General features: G+C 30.2%; 1 protein-coding gene across 2 annotated transcripts in view; it reads right to left on the reverse strand.

Annotated features, from left to right (window-relative positions):
• The window catches only part of LOC107440384 (timeless), a 110,745-nt gene that overhangs the window by 42,572 nt on the left and 52,980 nt on the right, over nucleotides 1–15,193 (reverse strand). For both annotated transcript variants that reach the window (XM_071187525.1, XM_071187526.1), the window contains exons 10-14: nucleotides 14,549–14,618; nucleotides 10,453–10,565; nucleotides 7,065–7,181; nucleotides 6,883–6,989; nucleotides 1,232–1,421 (exon numbers count right to left, since the gene is read on the reverse strand). In XM_071187525.1, the coding sequence (XP_071043626.1) occupies nucleotides 1,232–1,421; nucleotides 6,883–6,989; nucleotides 7,065–7,181; nucleotides 10,453–10,565; nucleotides 14,549–14,618 (597 nt within the window). The remainder of the gene's footprint in view (nucleotides 1–1,231; nucleotides 1,422–6,882; nucleotides 6,990–7,064; nucleotides 7,182–10,452; nucleotides 10,566–14,548; nucleotides 14,619–15,193) is intronic.

Below are 15,193 nucleotides of genomic sequence, written 5' to 3' on the forward strand. Positions count from 1 at the left end.
CACATTTTTCTTCTTCATCAGTGATTTCAGTAAGCTCAGTTTCTGCGTTTTCGTTGCTTTTATACTCAAAGAAAGAAGCTTTCTACTAACAATTTTGGATGGTAGATTGTGTCGGTATGTTCTAAAAAGTAGTATGTTCTAAATAAGTAGTAGTAGTGAGGAATAGAAAAATCGGAATAGAACTATCAACTATCAAAATCGGAAAAAGTATCGTTGTAGACATGTTTAACTGAAAAGTGGTTATCGCTATAAACAGGTTAAAAATACATTGAGTAAATAGGAATTTCACCGGGACCGCGAGGAAATATCGCTATAGACAGGTTTATCGTTATAGACAGTATCGTTATACACAGGTTTCACTGTACATTGTATTAAAAGAAGCGCGCCTACTCATTTCTTACAAAAATCATACCTCCACCAAGATAAAAAATTGAAAGTGATGAACAGTGCGCAAAATAAAAAAGTGAGCTCACTGAATAACTTTTCATCTAATATGATCAGATTTTACTGTATTAGGACATAATCTTAATGGTTCAAGGGCTTAAACTTGATTGCGCTAGTAAATTTGTGCAGATGTTATTTTAAATTAAGAAATTAGACAGCACAAAAGCGTACTTTCTCTGAAAAAGCATATCTTTTTTTTCAGGCAGATTTGGATTCTAACCACCAAAATATGGGTGTGCCGCAAATTATGTGGAATCTATCATGCCCATTTACCAAGTACATCCTGGTATTGAAAAGGATTAGTTTGAGATGGAGACATCACTTTGTTATGTTGGACCCATAACTCCTTGGTCTCAATCCTATAAAACATTTGTGGAATGAAATCGAAAGTTCTTCATCTAAATCCACAACCATCTATTTGATTTGCTTAAATAGTTCCAAATATACGGCAATGTATGCAAAAAGTTCAAATCTGCCAACAAAAAAAAGGTATATTTTTTCAAAGAAACTTTGCACTTTATTTTGCAATTTAAAAATATTATTTGCACAAAATGAAGTCTGATGATAAGTCATATCTACAGGTCCTATTCTCATACTCATGGATTTAATTAATTATCTTGAAACATTAGGATTCCCTTGAAAAATTCAGATTCCATCTTAAAAGTAAAAATCAATTTATTTGATCATGAAATTTTTTTTATTTCACACAGTTTAAGTTGGAAAGTTATTTATAAGGATTAATGTATTTATTTAGAAAAAAGGAACAGATTGAAACTTGAGTACTTACTGTTGTAAATGAGATACCATATTTATTTTTTTGTGTTGAGAACTGTAAGAGGAACCTCTGTCAATAGCAATCATAGTATGATGGTTAAGAATAGTTACATCTTCTAAAAATTGTTTAGAATTATATTTGGAACAAATTTGAAAAAGTAGAAGAGGTATCTGTCGAAAACACTGCATGCTAGAGAGTCGACCTAAACATTAAAAACAAAATCATGAATTAATAAATGCAAAATAGAATTAAGGGTACATAAAAAACAAAAGTTCTCCTTTTAAAAATATTTTTGGTGACTGTCAATGTTGAAAGGCTATTCTGGTCTAAAATCTTTGAACATGAACAAAAATTAACTAATATATTGTGAAAGGTATCCCACATGTTATAGAAAATATTTTAGTTTAATAAAAAATTTGTAGGAATCCAAAGGATACATATATAAGAATTTTGGTTAGTTTAAAATTTTTTTTAAAATAAAATATATCAATATTCAATCAATATTGTCACACTGAAAAGCCAGAATTAATCATTGTCAATCTTCTTAACTCACAAAAGGTATGCCTGGTAGCGGAATTCCCTAAGTAAATCTATAGGACAATTTCATAAATTCCTATTTGTCTGTCTGCTTGGAAAAAAATAAAATAAAAAATATCTTTTAAAATTTTTTATAAAATTTCAATTAATTAAAAAATGATTTAGACATTTTTAAAAGCCAATTTTCCTTTGATGAACATCTGCAAAATACTTTTTTAGTTTCATTTTTCAGATAGTTCAGAGAATCTATATAAGGAAATATTTCCAATTAGCAGATTTTTTTATGGCTTTTCCTTTTTGTGTCTAATTTCAAAAGTGACTTGTCTTATCTTTCAATGAAGAGAAAAAATAATAATTTTTTCTGTTGGATTTTAGTTTTTTCTAACTTTTTCTTCTAAATTTGTGATGAGAAATAAATTGGAGATGCTTTGATAATCTGCATTATCGATGTTCTGCAAGCAGGGTTGTCTTAATAGCATGAAGGGTCCCAGGGCACGTAAATGGTTTGGGCCCCTTTAACATGTAATACTGCTTAAGATCGAGGTATAAAAATTTCACAAACATTAAATGTAAAATTAAACATTTTAAAACATGCAATAATTTTGAGATATTTGAACACATTTTGATTTCTCTGAAAATTTAATACGCATAAAATTAAGCATTTTTAAGATATTTATAATTTAAAAAAATTTGAGATGGTAACTAGCCGTAATCTTCACATTCTAATTAATTTTCAAAAAGACAAAAGGTAATCACAATAACTAAATGGACAAAATTAAAGATATAACCCCTTGGCAAAATAAAAACCTTTAATAATTATTTTAAACAAATTTTGGAAACTTTTTTATTCACAAGCTCTTCGATTATTTCGTCAAATTCGATAGTCATTAACACATCACTTTCAATGCACATCAGACATAGCCAGTTCCAGCGCTGCTGTCCCATAGTGCTGCGTAATTGACTTTTTTATCAATTTTAGCTGAGAAAACGATCGTTCTTCGGTACAATTTGTGATCATCATGCACAAAAAAATTCCTAATGCTATTTCAATGTTGGGAAACATCGATTTTAAGCCTCCAGAAACAATTTTTTCATATAATGCAGGAAGTCCAAAACTATTTTCTTCTGAATTTAAAAAATGTTTAAAATGGATGCATTAATTTAATATGTCATCGTAATCTAAATCATTCTTTTATGCATTTACTAGATTTTTGCATTTATCAATCATTTCATTGAATTCAATGTCCATTAGATTACTTAAAAAGTGAACATTTTCCCCTATATTTTCATACGCTTTTCCACGTTTACTTATTTCAGTTATTAACGAGTCTAAAGCAGGTAGAAATGCCTCCACTTTAAACTTATCACTTCCACTGAATTTGGTTTCCTTTTCCCGACCATCATGCCTTGTGAGACGTATACTTCATGTTCTGTCTCGTTTAGCTAAATATTCAAAATCACAATTCGGCATGTTATTTCTGGCTCTTGATCCATAAATCACTAAATTTCTCTCTGAGATCAAAAAATATACTTTTAAGGAATCAAATAGTTTAGAAGCTGTACTCAAATTTATTTCAGGTGATTGTAAAAATATGCTAGTTTTATTCACCCTTTCAAGAATATCACTCCATAAGATAGTAAAAAAAATTATTTCTAATGTGCTCATTTTTTACAAAGTTTATAAGCTTCCCTCTTTGTACTTGCATCTTGTTCAGTGTCATTTGCTAATAAATAAAGAGCCTGTTGAATTTTTTCATAGCCTTGATTTGACGAATGAACTGCGTCAGACCGCGATGACCACCTAGTGCCTGACAACTGTTTTATAACTTTTTCACCATCTAGAGAAGGAATTAAAATACTCTACCAGTCACTTGCTCATCCTCGTTCAATGAGATTCACCTCACAGATAAGATTAGGTTCTGGTATAATTTTACTTCAATTGGTTTTCAAGGTATTGGTACTTGGACTTTTACAGATGAGGATAGGTACTTTCTTGGACTTTTCAGACATCCTTGGGATGTAGCTGTTTGAAGTAACAAAGTTGATTGACTAGGTGAGAAAAATCTATCTTGTGGAATAGGCATATTTTGATTGCAAGGTGCAGGTTTCCTAGACTAATTTTTCTTGCATTACCATGTGGAGTCCTAGATCTACGTCTAGAAGGTCTAGTGAGGGTTCCCTGAACCTCGTATTGAGATTCTGTTTGGCGATCTTGCTCAGGTACGGCGATTCTTGTTTCTTCTGCAATCAGTTCAATTAGAATATTTTTGAAAGTGAATTGTCCCTCTTTCCAATGAAGGATGTTCTGAATAAGTTGATCATATTCCTCAGGAAGATATGTGATAAGTTGGAATGATTGGTAAATATCCAGAAATGTTTGGTTAATCCCACGGAGATCCTCTGTATTTTCTGAATACGAGCCACAAAGAGATTTACATGCTCACCCGACTTGATTCGGCAAGCTACTAACTCGGAAAATAGTTGTATATGACGGCATGCATTTAAACTGAGGCGAAAGGTTTAAAAATACTATAAATTGTGCAATGCGAGACCTTTTCTGGTAGTCTGTTACTTGGATTCCAGTAATTCTGGTTTAACCCGCAACAGGTGAAACTTCAGTACCGTTTACAATGTCCCATGCTTAGTTCTGTAAAAGAATATACTGAATGTATGCCAAGCAGTGTAGTTAAACTGGTTTAATTTCTCCACAGACAAGTTAGGTTGTAGAGTTGTTATTGTTTAATGTTTGCCTCCTATTCTCTCAAAAGAAATTTAAATTTATATTCACGTTGCAAGAACATAAATAAAGCTTGTTCGAATTTAGGCCTGCTGGTACAGTTCGCATATGCTGGCAAATATAAAAACAGAAGTTTTCAAAACGTGAAAAAAAAACTTATGCCTTCTGTTTTTGCGTAGTGTATGCTTCCAAACTTGCTTCTTTATAGAACTTCTTAAATTACTGAGTAAACTTCATAGGCTGACATCTGGGATTTCGTTAATATGAAAGAAATGTCCCCCCCCCCTGTTTATGCGAAGCATTAGCCTGTGAAACATAGTTTTTACATTTAAATTTCTATCAAATTTTTTTTTGTTAGGAATCCAGTTTTTAGAGGTTTATATATATATACAGTAAAACCTCCTGTTATGGACACTCCTGCAAAACGGACCCCTCTCAATACGGACATATTTTTCATTCCCCGAGAATCTTCTATGAATAAACCATTACGTACATTCTCCGCAAAGCGGACACTCCTGTAACAGGACGCGGACAGTCATTTTGGTCCTGAAACGTTGTTTTTTTATCTCTACAAACCGGACACTACTTTTNAATGATGGATTCTGTCCCTAAATACCTTATAGTTCTCGAGTCTATGATTCTTTATTGCTAAAAATTATTTCTAACATTTGCACATAGCTTTAAGCAGAGTATCAGTAACCATTTTCCCCTTAACATACATATATATATATGTATATGCATATATACATACATACATACATATAGTACAAAGTCGCATATCTGTATGTCCATTCTACCGGAAAATGTCACATTTCCGGACATTTTTTAACATTCAAAATAAACAAAACTCTTTTCTTTTTTCAAAAAGGAAGAAAAAAAGACAGAATAATTTTATTTATTTTCTTGCATTTGCGACCTGTTAAAAAGAGTATGGGGGGATGAGAATCCTTCGTTTTTCTGCTGTTTTATAATTTCTGTCATAATATGGAAAAAATGGATATCACGGCATTTTACTACAGCTCAAAAAATAATTCTTGCATTTTTTCTCATATCTTGCATAAAACAATTATTATTGCCAAGAATCACACACTCAATTTCTGAATGTGAAAAAATTTCCCATTTTGAAAAAATTGCAGAATTGAGATAAAATTGCCACGTCATAATGTGATTATTCAAAAGCTCAAATCAGAATTCGCAGATCATAATAATATTATATTATAAATAAAATTTCAATGACACAATGAGGAGATCTCACACTGTTGAAAATGCAATCGAGAAAACTATGTGGACAATAAAACCATCACAAATCGAAAGCACCAAAAGGCAATTCTTCAAATGTGCATGATAATGTAGCATTAAAAAACGAAAATCCATAGCAATAACTGTCAAAATGTGATCGCATATCCACGTGGGTTTGCAAGTGAATCATCAATAATTGAGTGCGAAATTCGCGATTCGAAGTTTGCCAAACAAAATAACGTCGAATTAAAACACGGAGATTTTAAAAACTAAGTGAATATCCGTTTTAATAACTATAAGATAAAAAAACAATCGACAAAACTACGAGGATTCACTGTGGAATCATCGCTAATCGAGTGGATGAAGAAATTATTACTAACTGAAATGCGCGATGCAGAAAGTGCAGTAGGTTACAATGGCATAGTAAAATATCTAGATTTTAAAAACCAAGTGGAAATCTGTAACAAAAGCTATGAAAATAGCGCTACCACATGCATTTATACGACGCTGATTGAAATTGATGTTGATTATCATCTATTTGTTATTTTTATTGAATAAGGATGTTTGTTTACCTTAAAGACCTATTATCCGGGGAAAAAACTATTTTCTGCACTTGGCAAAGTCCTGATGATTCTGGATATGGGACGTTCGACTGCATATATGCATATATACATACATATATATATAGATATATATATCTAGTATAACCTCATAGAACTCGAGCTCCCCAACCCAACAACACAAAATGCGAATTTTTACTTGGGATTATTTAGCTTAGAAGTTATTAATAAAGCCAGATTTATTACTTTAACCATAACACATATATGCTATACAACTATCCAGAAGGTTACTTAAATAAAATTTCTCACTTCTCATATAATTTTCCATTGTAACTTAAACCTTTAATCAATGAGGGTAAATCTAATTATATTTTTACATAGACAATTCCTTTGTAAAAGTATAAATAAAGAAAAAAAACTTAAAATATTCCTATTTAAGTTATAAAATTGTACCAAATGTTGTCTAAGATATTGGACAGTAAGTCTCAGGAGGAGAATGTTTTGTAGAAATGTATAAATATTATAATCAAATTTAGAAGATAAAATAACAAAGAATGTATCGATAAAACCTTAAATGTGATAATACTCACCATAAAGTTCGTTAAATAGCATCTTATCTTTCTGTGAACAGGATTTCCGAAAATACAAATCAATAGTACTCATGATTTCTTTGAACGCTGTTACAATTAAATTCAAGCTGTAATGGAAAATTAACCGTTAAAATAAATGACAAAAGGTTAAAAGAAAAAAACTTTGAATGTAAGATACTTACTGAACTGAGAGATATTTTTTGACAACATCATTAGAATTGAAATGTAGCTCCATATTTTCGCAAGCATTAACACATTCAAATATAAGAAAAGTCACAAAATCTGAGCTGAGAATGGGGCTAGAAAAAGGATATCAGTGTGTTTCAAAATGAAACAAATTGAAGATAATTAGACAGTTAGAACTTTAACATGAATGAGAAGATAATGAAACAAAGTAACATTAATAAAATGTGAGAAAATCTATATCTAAGCAGTAAAGTAGGGGGAAAATGAGAGAACTATTATCACACTTTTAGGATCAGAGTACAACCCTAGTTTTAGGATGTTAGTCCTACCTCATGTTTAGGATAAAAGTTCAACCCCACCATTGGTTACTCAATTAGGGTGCTTTGGCCTTATCAGGGTTCCTGTGGATTTATTAAGTATAAGAAAAAGGGTTATCAGATTGTGAATTTTTAGCTACTGTTCTGTTTTACTAAACTAAACTCAGTAGCATGACAACCCATAAAGGGCCAAGGCCTACTGTGCCCATCTCAGTTTTCCTGACCCTGGGCTCTGGGGTGCAGGAGCAGATGTTGCGGTAAGATGGTCACCTGAACGTGGAACCCAAAAAATTTAGTTCCCAAAAATGCTTGGTACTCCTGTTATTGATCCACTGAAGGGATGAAAGGCTGAGTCAACCTTGCCTGGCCCGAAGATCAAACCTTCTGTTTTGGGAGATTTTTTAAAAAAATTATGAGATTTATTTTTTTTTACGTTAATCAATAGGATATAAAAGGCTGATGAATGTTAATGAAGTATTTGAAGAGCTTAGTGGAAGAATCCACTAAGTGACATTTTAGTGAATTTAAGTAAATGAGCGTAAAAATTTTATGCTTCTCCTTTTGCTTATTTCCCTCAATCTTTAAATTTTTAGTATATGTGTGAAGACGAAACTCATAGTCATGGTTATGAAGCAATTTGCAAAGACTTAATACTCTAGGAAGTTTTATTATTGTGATTTGCACTTAAATTTAGGTGTAATTTTACCATTCATAAGAGGTTTTTGTAATTTATAAATTCCAACAGCTTGTGAGCCTAAAACAAGTTAAAATTAATACCGCAGCATAAAAAAAAGTGTAAGATTAGCCATGTTTTGAGTGTTATCCCTGATTTGGATTTATTTGTCTAAAATAGCACCGTTTGTTACTTTTTTGATAGCATCATAGCAAGCTTGCGGAGTGCTCTGAAATCATTTGTTGTTTGTTTCGTTGAAAGTTAGATTGAAGGAACGTGTTATATTACAACACTGTAAGTATAATAATATTGGATGCTGCGTTTTTTCAAGTTAAGGAGTAAAATCAGTTGGAAGTAGTAAGCTGGAAGTCTTATGACGAATTTTAACCCCTAGCACCATTTGCACTTAGCTTTACACAGTCAACCATCCATAAAGGAAGGTTTTAATGATTTTTTTGCATAGCATTTGGTTGTTTTCACGGAGGATTTTTATAATAATTTTCAACGAATATAATTTTGTTTGAAAAGATAAAAAAAATTACAAATATTTAAGCTTGTATTCATGCAATAAAATTTTAGTATCTTTAATTTGCAACAGACTGGCATCAAGTTTTATCTAACCTCGTTAGCCCAAACACCGATCAAATGTGATTTAGAGTCAGTGTGAGCTCAACATTCGCGAAGTAGATGTTTTACACGTATGTATTGCTTTAATTGGTGAGAATTCACAAATTTTTCATTTTAAAAAAGCATTATTTGAAATAGTGCTGATTGTGGTAGAAATGTTACATCATTTTGTTACATCTAAAGATACGTCTGAAATTAAATAAAAATATTTCTATTAGCCTTAATACAAAAAATATCAAGGTATAGTAGTTGAAACAAGTAAATTATTTTCAATTTTTTATGAAAATGTGCAGTTCCATGCAAAAAATAACACTTTTCTAATTTATAAAAATGTTTGCATATTTTTTCTATCGTGGTAAACTATGCAACTCCCATTTTTCTTTAGAATTTAGGATACCAGTTAATGAATTTGTGCAGTTGAATACCAGTCTACTCAGTGTAGATGCAAATATATTTTACAAGTACATTTTCAACTTCTTAGCTTTGAATCTAGAAGACAATGCGACTTTGTTTAGAAAAAAATTTGATTTATTAATGTGTTGTTGCTGTTTCTATGCCATTTGCTAATGCCAGCAAGCCAGCCAAGCAAATTTAAGGCAGAGGGTACGTTTCTTGTTTTTCAGAGGCGCCATCTATGGCCAAGAATGAGATGGCAGCCACACACACGTCACAGCCCGTTTATAGGGCGGGTCCAATCATACATCCATTCTTTCATCCACAGATCGCAATTTTGACCTGAACCAGAGAATGATCAATCTTCAATACAGTACCTCTAGAGGTGCAATTTGTTATAAGAACATGGAGACCTCAATAAATTTAACGTGCAAAAGTCACTATTTACTACACAGCACAGGGAGTATATAGTTGTTAAATATTTCGCTGTCCGAATGGTTATTCATGGCAGACAAATGCAAACATTTGAAGAGGTTCAGCAGAGAGAAACTTGGAAAAAAAGGGGGAGCCTGTTCAGCTCTGCAGAGAGAATGAGAAATAGAAAGACAGGCAGTAGACATATGTGGCAAAGTTGCAAAGTTTTTAATATGTATATTGATTAATATTAGTTTCTTAGATGCAAATTTAAAATTTGTAAATTGAAAAATTATTAAAAAATTTTAGCTATACTGTTTGAATTTTATATTTTAAGCTGACGGACTCTTTTTCTCTATATAAATAAAGAAATTGGCATTTTTCTAAACACATATGTTCATTTTAAAAACATCTGTAGAAAAAAAAAGAGTCTCAGGGAGAATTTTTAAATTTTTCTATATTTATTTACAAATATGTTTACATCAAGCTAATTAAAACAATTCTTCTTTCTGTAAAATTATTCTTTATAATAATTTTTAAAAAAAAACGAACTTGCAATTTAATAGGCAAAATAATTTCAGGCATGATAACAAAACAGGGCATGATGTCATCAGATAGAATACGTAGTTGCAAAAAATGTACTACTAATTTTTTTGCAAAACTTAGCTATTATGCCATACAGAAGGGAAAAATAAATTTAATATGTAATTATTCAAAAGCCAGTCGATGCATTAATAACATTTTCATATCAGAATGTTCTTTAAATGTACATGAAATTTCAAATTTTTATTATTGATTAATTTTTACGCTAGAGTTAGCCTTTGTATTCATGTGTATGATGTAGAGTGAAAAATACACTTATTTTAACACACACATGAAATTTCACAAAAATGATGAATTAGCTAAAATCAAAAAACAAAACAATTTAATGACAAAAAAAATTATCATTGTTCAATATACCTAATATGATTAAAGCTGAGGTTTACAGAACCAGCCAAATGAAGAAAGTAACTTAACATCCAAAACAGTACAGATTTATCAATTCCAACTGGTGATCCTTTCAGAAGTAATTCCTAAATGATAGAGGAAAGAGTGAAAAAAATTAACCATCTAAATGTCTGAATAAATTCAATTTTTTTTTATTCCAGTAGTAGTCTGCAATGCAGCTTCACAAAATGTCAGCTACTTAGATATTTTTATTCGATTATCAGTTTACACAAAGTGATTGTTGTGTGCTGATTGACTGCCATGCATTAAGGTAAGGAAGCTTAATAATTTTGAAATAGATAAATAATACAAGGAATGAAATGAAATGACACTCCAAAATTAATTTATATTTTGTGTACAGTTATTCTTTATTTTTTTCCCTCGATAATAGAATATTATCTCAAAAACAGTGGCTGAGATATAAATTAATTTTGGGCAAAAAACATTAGAATGTATTGCACAATAATACAGTTGAAAAAATCCCGTTTTAGATTATACTTCTAAAAACATTAATTTTAAACGATCTCTCACAAGAGTTCTAATTCAAATAATAAATAGCTGTTATAAAAATAGCAGTAAAATGCAGGAACTTTGAAATTTGTTATAGTTTATACTCTTAAATTTTGTCTTTTAAAACCTTTACGTCCAACAATGAGTTTAATCTATGGAAAAATTTAAACTTTGTAATGTAGTCAAGTTAAAAAGTTAAAGTAAAAATTTTAGTTTCTGATAATTTATAACTTAAAATACACTAAATTATTTTTATCTATGATTTCAGAACATGAAAATGCTAACTGTTAAAAGATTTGAGCCATAGTGGCACCTCAAGTTTATTTCTTGTTAATGTAAGCGAAGAAAAAAATTCTATTTAAATAAATATTTACTCTTCCATCCTTCATGAAGTGTTCTAAATCTTCAAAAAGAACATCCTCATAAAATAATAGAAATTTAGTCATTTTGAAAAACTGTAAAGTTTTAATACAATATCAGATGAATTATAAACTAATTGTGTATTATTTACTTCCCTTCCTTTGCATTTGGTTTGCCATCCATTTTAAAGGATTTTTATGCTTTTTCTTTTAATCAGCATGCGCAATCAAATCAACAGAACAAGATCTAACTTGTTTGCTTTATAGCCCACAAATTATGTATTCAAAATATTAAAATAATCTACTTTTTGCTAAGCTGCTCCTCATACAATAACGGAAATTGTTGATCATTATGTTAATAAAATCAAATACCATAATAAACTATGAAAAATATCAAAAAAATTTATAATACCCAAGAACGCATGGGCTTTATCAAAAGGTGAGCTCAACTAGAGTTTATTTATTATGTAATATGAAAACTTGTTCATAAGTCGGGTAAATTCGGCAAAACTGATAGTTAATTAATTCATTTGAAATTTCATAAAATTTTCCAAGAAAACTAAAGAAAGCTGTTTTACAAAACTGACGCTTGTGCATTCTAGAGTCTCGAACATGCCGGTTATAGAGTTATTTAAAAAATTTAACTAGTTAAGCACAAAATTTATTTTTAAAAATCTCCTTTAGGGTGTGCAAATGAAATCAAGCCATGACGTGTATACATGTCAAACACAAGACAAATGGTCCTATTATAAATTTTTTTTTAAAAATTATAAAAAATAATAAAATATATAAGATTAGAAATAAAAATAATAGCAAGGTGAAATTTGAGGAATAGATAGCTTCTGGATTGAATGCATCAAATTCTTGTTGTGTTCAGTTTAAACTTGTCTAGGATTTTGCATCGTAGAGCTAATGGCTAGTACTGGCCCTGCTAAATCTCTACAAATCAATGCTCGCTGTCAAGGTTACGGCTTACGCAGGTAATCATTTTCGGGTTGCAAGCCCTCACAAAAAACTTAGAACAGCAATTTAACTTTTTCTTCTACTTTTCAGCAGCTTTTTTTTTTCAATTAAGAACACTGTGAAATTTACAAACTTCCAATCCTGATTTTTAATATAAAATAATTTCTACGATTCAATACATGAATAAAACATAGTTTTACACAAAATGCAAAGAAAAACTAACCATCATTCTGTCATTTTAATATTCAGTAATTTCCATCCTTCATTTCAGAATAGAAAGATTCCCAAAATGACTGATCATTGGAAGACAAGTATTCAAAAAATGTCTTTCCATTCTATCCTATTTATCAATGTTTTTGAAATAAATATTTACTTGTCAAGGACTTTCTGTGCAGCTGATAACGATAGGAAGAGCCAGAAGATTATAACTAAAGCTTCCTACTCAATACTTTTTAACATTATCAAGAAGAATCACAATACATTTGAGGTCTGGGAAACTCTTTTACAAAGTCAAAAAATTGGTTCTTTTGGGTTTTTGACTTAAAAAGTTCAAACCCAAACGTGTTCTTAAACAAATTGAAAACTATGTTCTCAAATTATATTCTAAAAAATAGAATCATGAAACATAAAAATAAGAACTAATAAATGTAATCTAATGATAATTGAAAAGGGACTGTTGAACCGAAAGATTTGATTTTAACTGCTCTATTTTCTTTTCGAATTGCAGATTTAAGTGGATAGCTCGTATTAAAAGTAGGATGAACTACTTGGAAATGGCATTCAACATTATGTTTTTTCTGCATCATAACACTATTTTCACATAACAAGCAAATACATTTTTATTTGAATTAACGAAGCAATACGATTCCTCCCATTCGGAATTAAAATTATAAGTATGTTGTCTTTTGCTTGATGCACTAATTTCAGTGTAAACAAAGGAAGTATTTAAGTTATAAAGAAGTAAACGCTGTACACAAAAAATATGAACATGGAAACCACGAATCGAAAAAGATGTAGATGAAACAAATTAACGTTATTTAAATGCAATTTTCCAGAAATGAGTTTCGGAAAAACAACTTCGTAGTACGGTAACCATAAAAATGCACCCATTCATTTAATTTCAGGTGTGTGAAATTAGTGTAGCGAAGACTTGACGCGAATGGAAATAAGGTTAGCTATATTTTACTTTATGTTTATATTTGTGGGGATAGAGGTCATTTACCTGGCAATTTCAATTTTGGTTGTGTTAATCATCAATATTGAAAAAACAAAAAAATTTGCAAAGCATTTTATGGGAAAATGGAAAACTAAAATATTGCATTGTTGGGCACAAGCAGTGGGCTCACCTAGACCGATCGACGGGCACCATGGTGTCTGCGGGCATAGGGTTGGGCAAAAACTTGAAACAAAAATATACATTGTTTGGTTCATATAATCGAGAAAATTGACATGATTGATCCATACAGAAAGAACAAATAAAAGTATGGAGCAGAGAAATATCCAAAAAGAGATGGTTAGATGATACAATGAAAGATCTAACCAGAATGAACTGGAACAACATTATTCAGTACGGTAATGACCACAGGGGGTTGTAGTGACATAACAGAAGACAATTAAAGGCAAATTTTTTAAGTTTTCTTAAATAACTCAAATACATTACAAAAAGTAAACTTAATAATAAAATGTTGAAACTTTCCAGCACTCTCCTGAGTAAACTATTGAGATTATATTTCATCTTAAATAAGTATTTTCTTTAAACAAAATATTTTGGTGTAAGTTTTTGCAATGTAATTTGTAGGTGAAAGTAATTAATAAGTAACTAGTAGCATATTTAAAGTAGCTAATTAGTAACTAGTAGCAATTAGTAACTAATTAGCATATTTAAAGCTAAATCAAAATTCATTCAAGGTTATATATTTTTCTGTACAAAAGTAAGCAATAAAATAAAATTACCTTGAATGGAATTAAATTGAAAAGCATGTAGCATTATTAATAGATAATTATTTTAAATTAGTATTAAAATTAAAAGGAAAGTAAAAAGAAGCTAAATAATATTTTCTTAGGGTAAGAAAAAACAAACGTGTTAATAATACAAAATGCTTAAAAGTTAAAAATGAAAGAAACTCAAGATTAATACAGACACTATTCTTACATAATACATTGAAACCCAGAAAGATGGATTTCAAAAATTTGTAATAAAATAGAAATGTTTACTTTGCAATATACTCATAACTTACCTTAATTTTTACTGCTAAATCTGAAAACCCACTATGAAGAAAGCTTAAAGTAAATTCCTTAAGAAGGAACCTAAACATAATATAAACATTAATAAAGAATTAATAATAAGTGCATTCAAAATTTTAAAATACAAATAATAAACTGTTAAAGAAAATAGGTTTGTTTTATAATTAGTCAAGCATTCAATATTTGAAATTTGCCTATTGACGATCTATTCCTATAATGCAGTTCAGGTCATTATCACTCTCCTTTCCATTTTTTTTAATCCAACCAATGAGGAAAGGGAGCTTCTGAACACACTTTCGTAGAAAATATTCGGAAAAAAACTAGCTCATGCTTAAGTTAAATACACAAAAACTTACCACTATTTAGGCCTGGAAACAATTGCACTCGAAGCAATTTAAAACTAGTGACAGAATGCAAAAACACTTGTTTTTCACTGAGTAGCATACAATCCAATCGCCTGAAGATTCAAATCATTTTAGTACATATTTGAAATCTTAGGTCTTTGATATCTTATACCTTGTTTTCATTATCAGGTTTAAGCTTTCTTAAGATACACTTAAGCTTATTTAAACCAGTTTTTTGAATTTTTAAGCTTTCTTAACTTGCTAATGGAAAGAGCGTATTAGGAATTAATCCCT

The sequence above is a fragment of the Parasteatoda tepidariorum genome, chromosome X1 (assembly GCF_043381705.1).
Source record: "Parasteatoda tepidariorum isolate YZ-2023 chromosome X1, CAS_Ptep_4.0, whole genome shotgun sequence".
Lineage (NCBI taxonomy): Eukaryota > Metazoa > Arthropoda > Arachnida > Araneae > Theridiidae > Parasteatoda > Parasteatoda tepidariorum.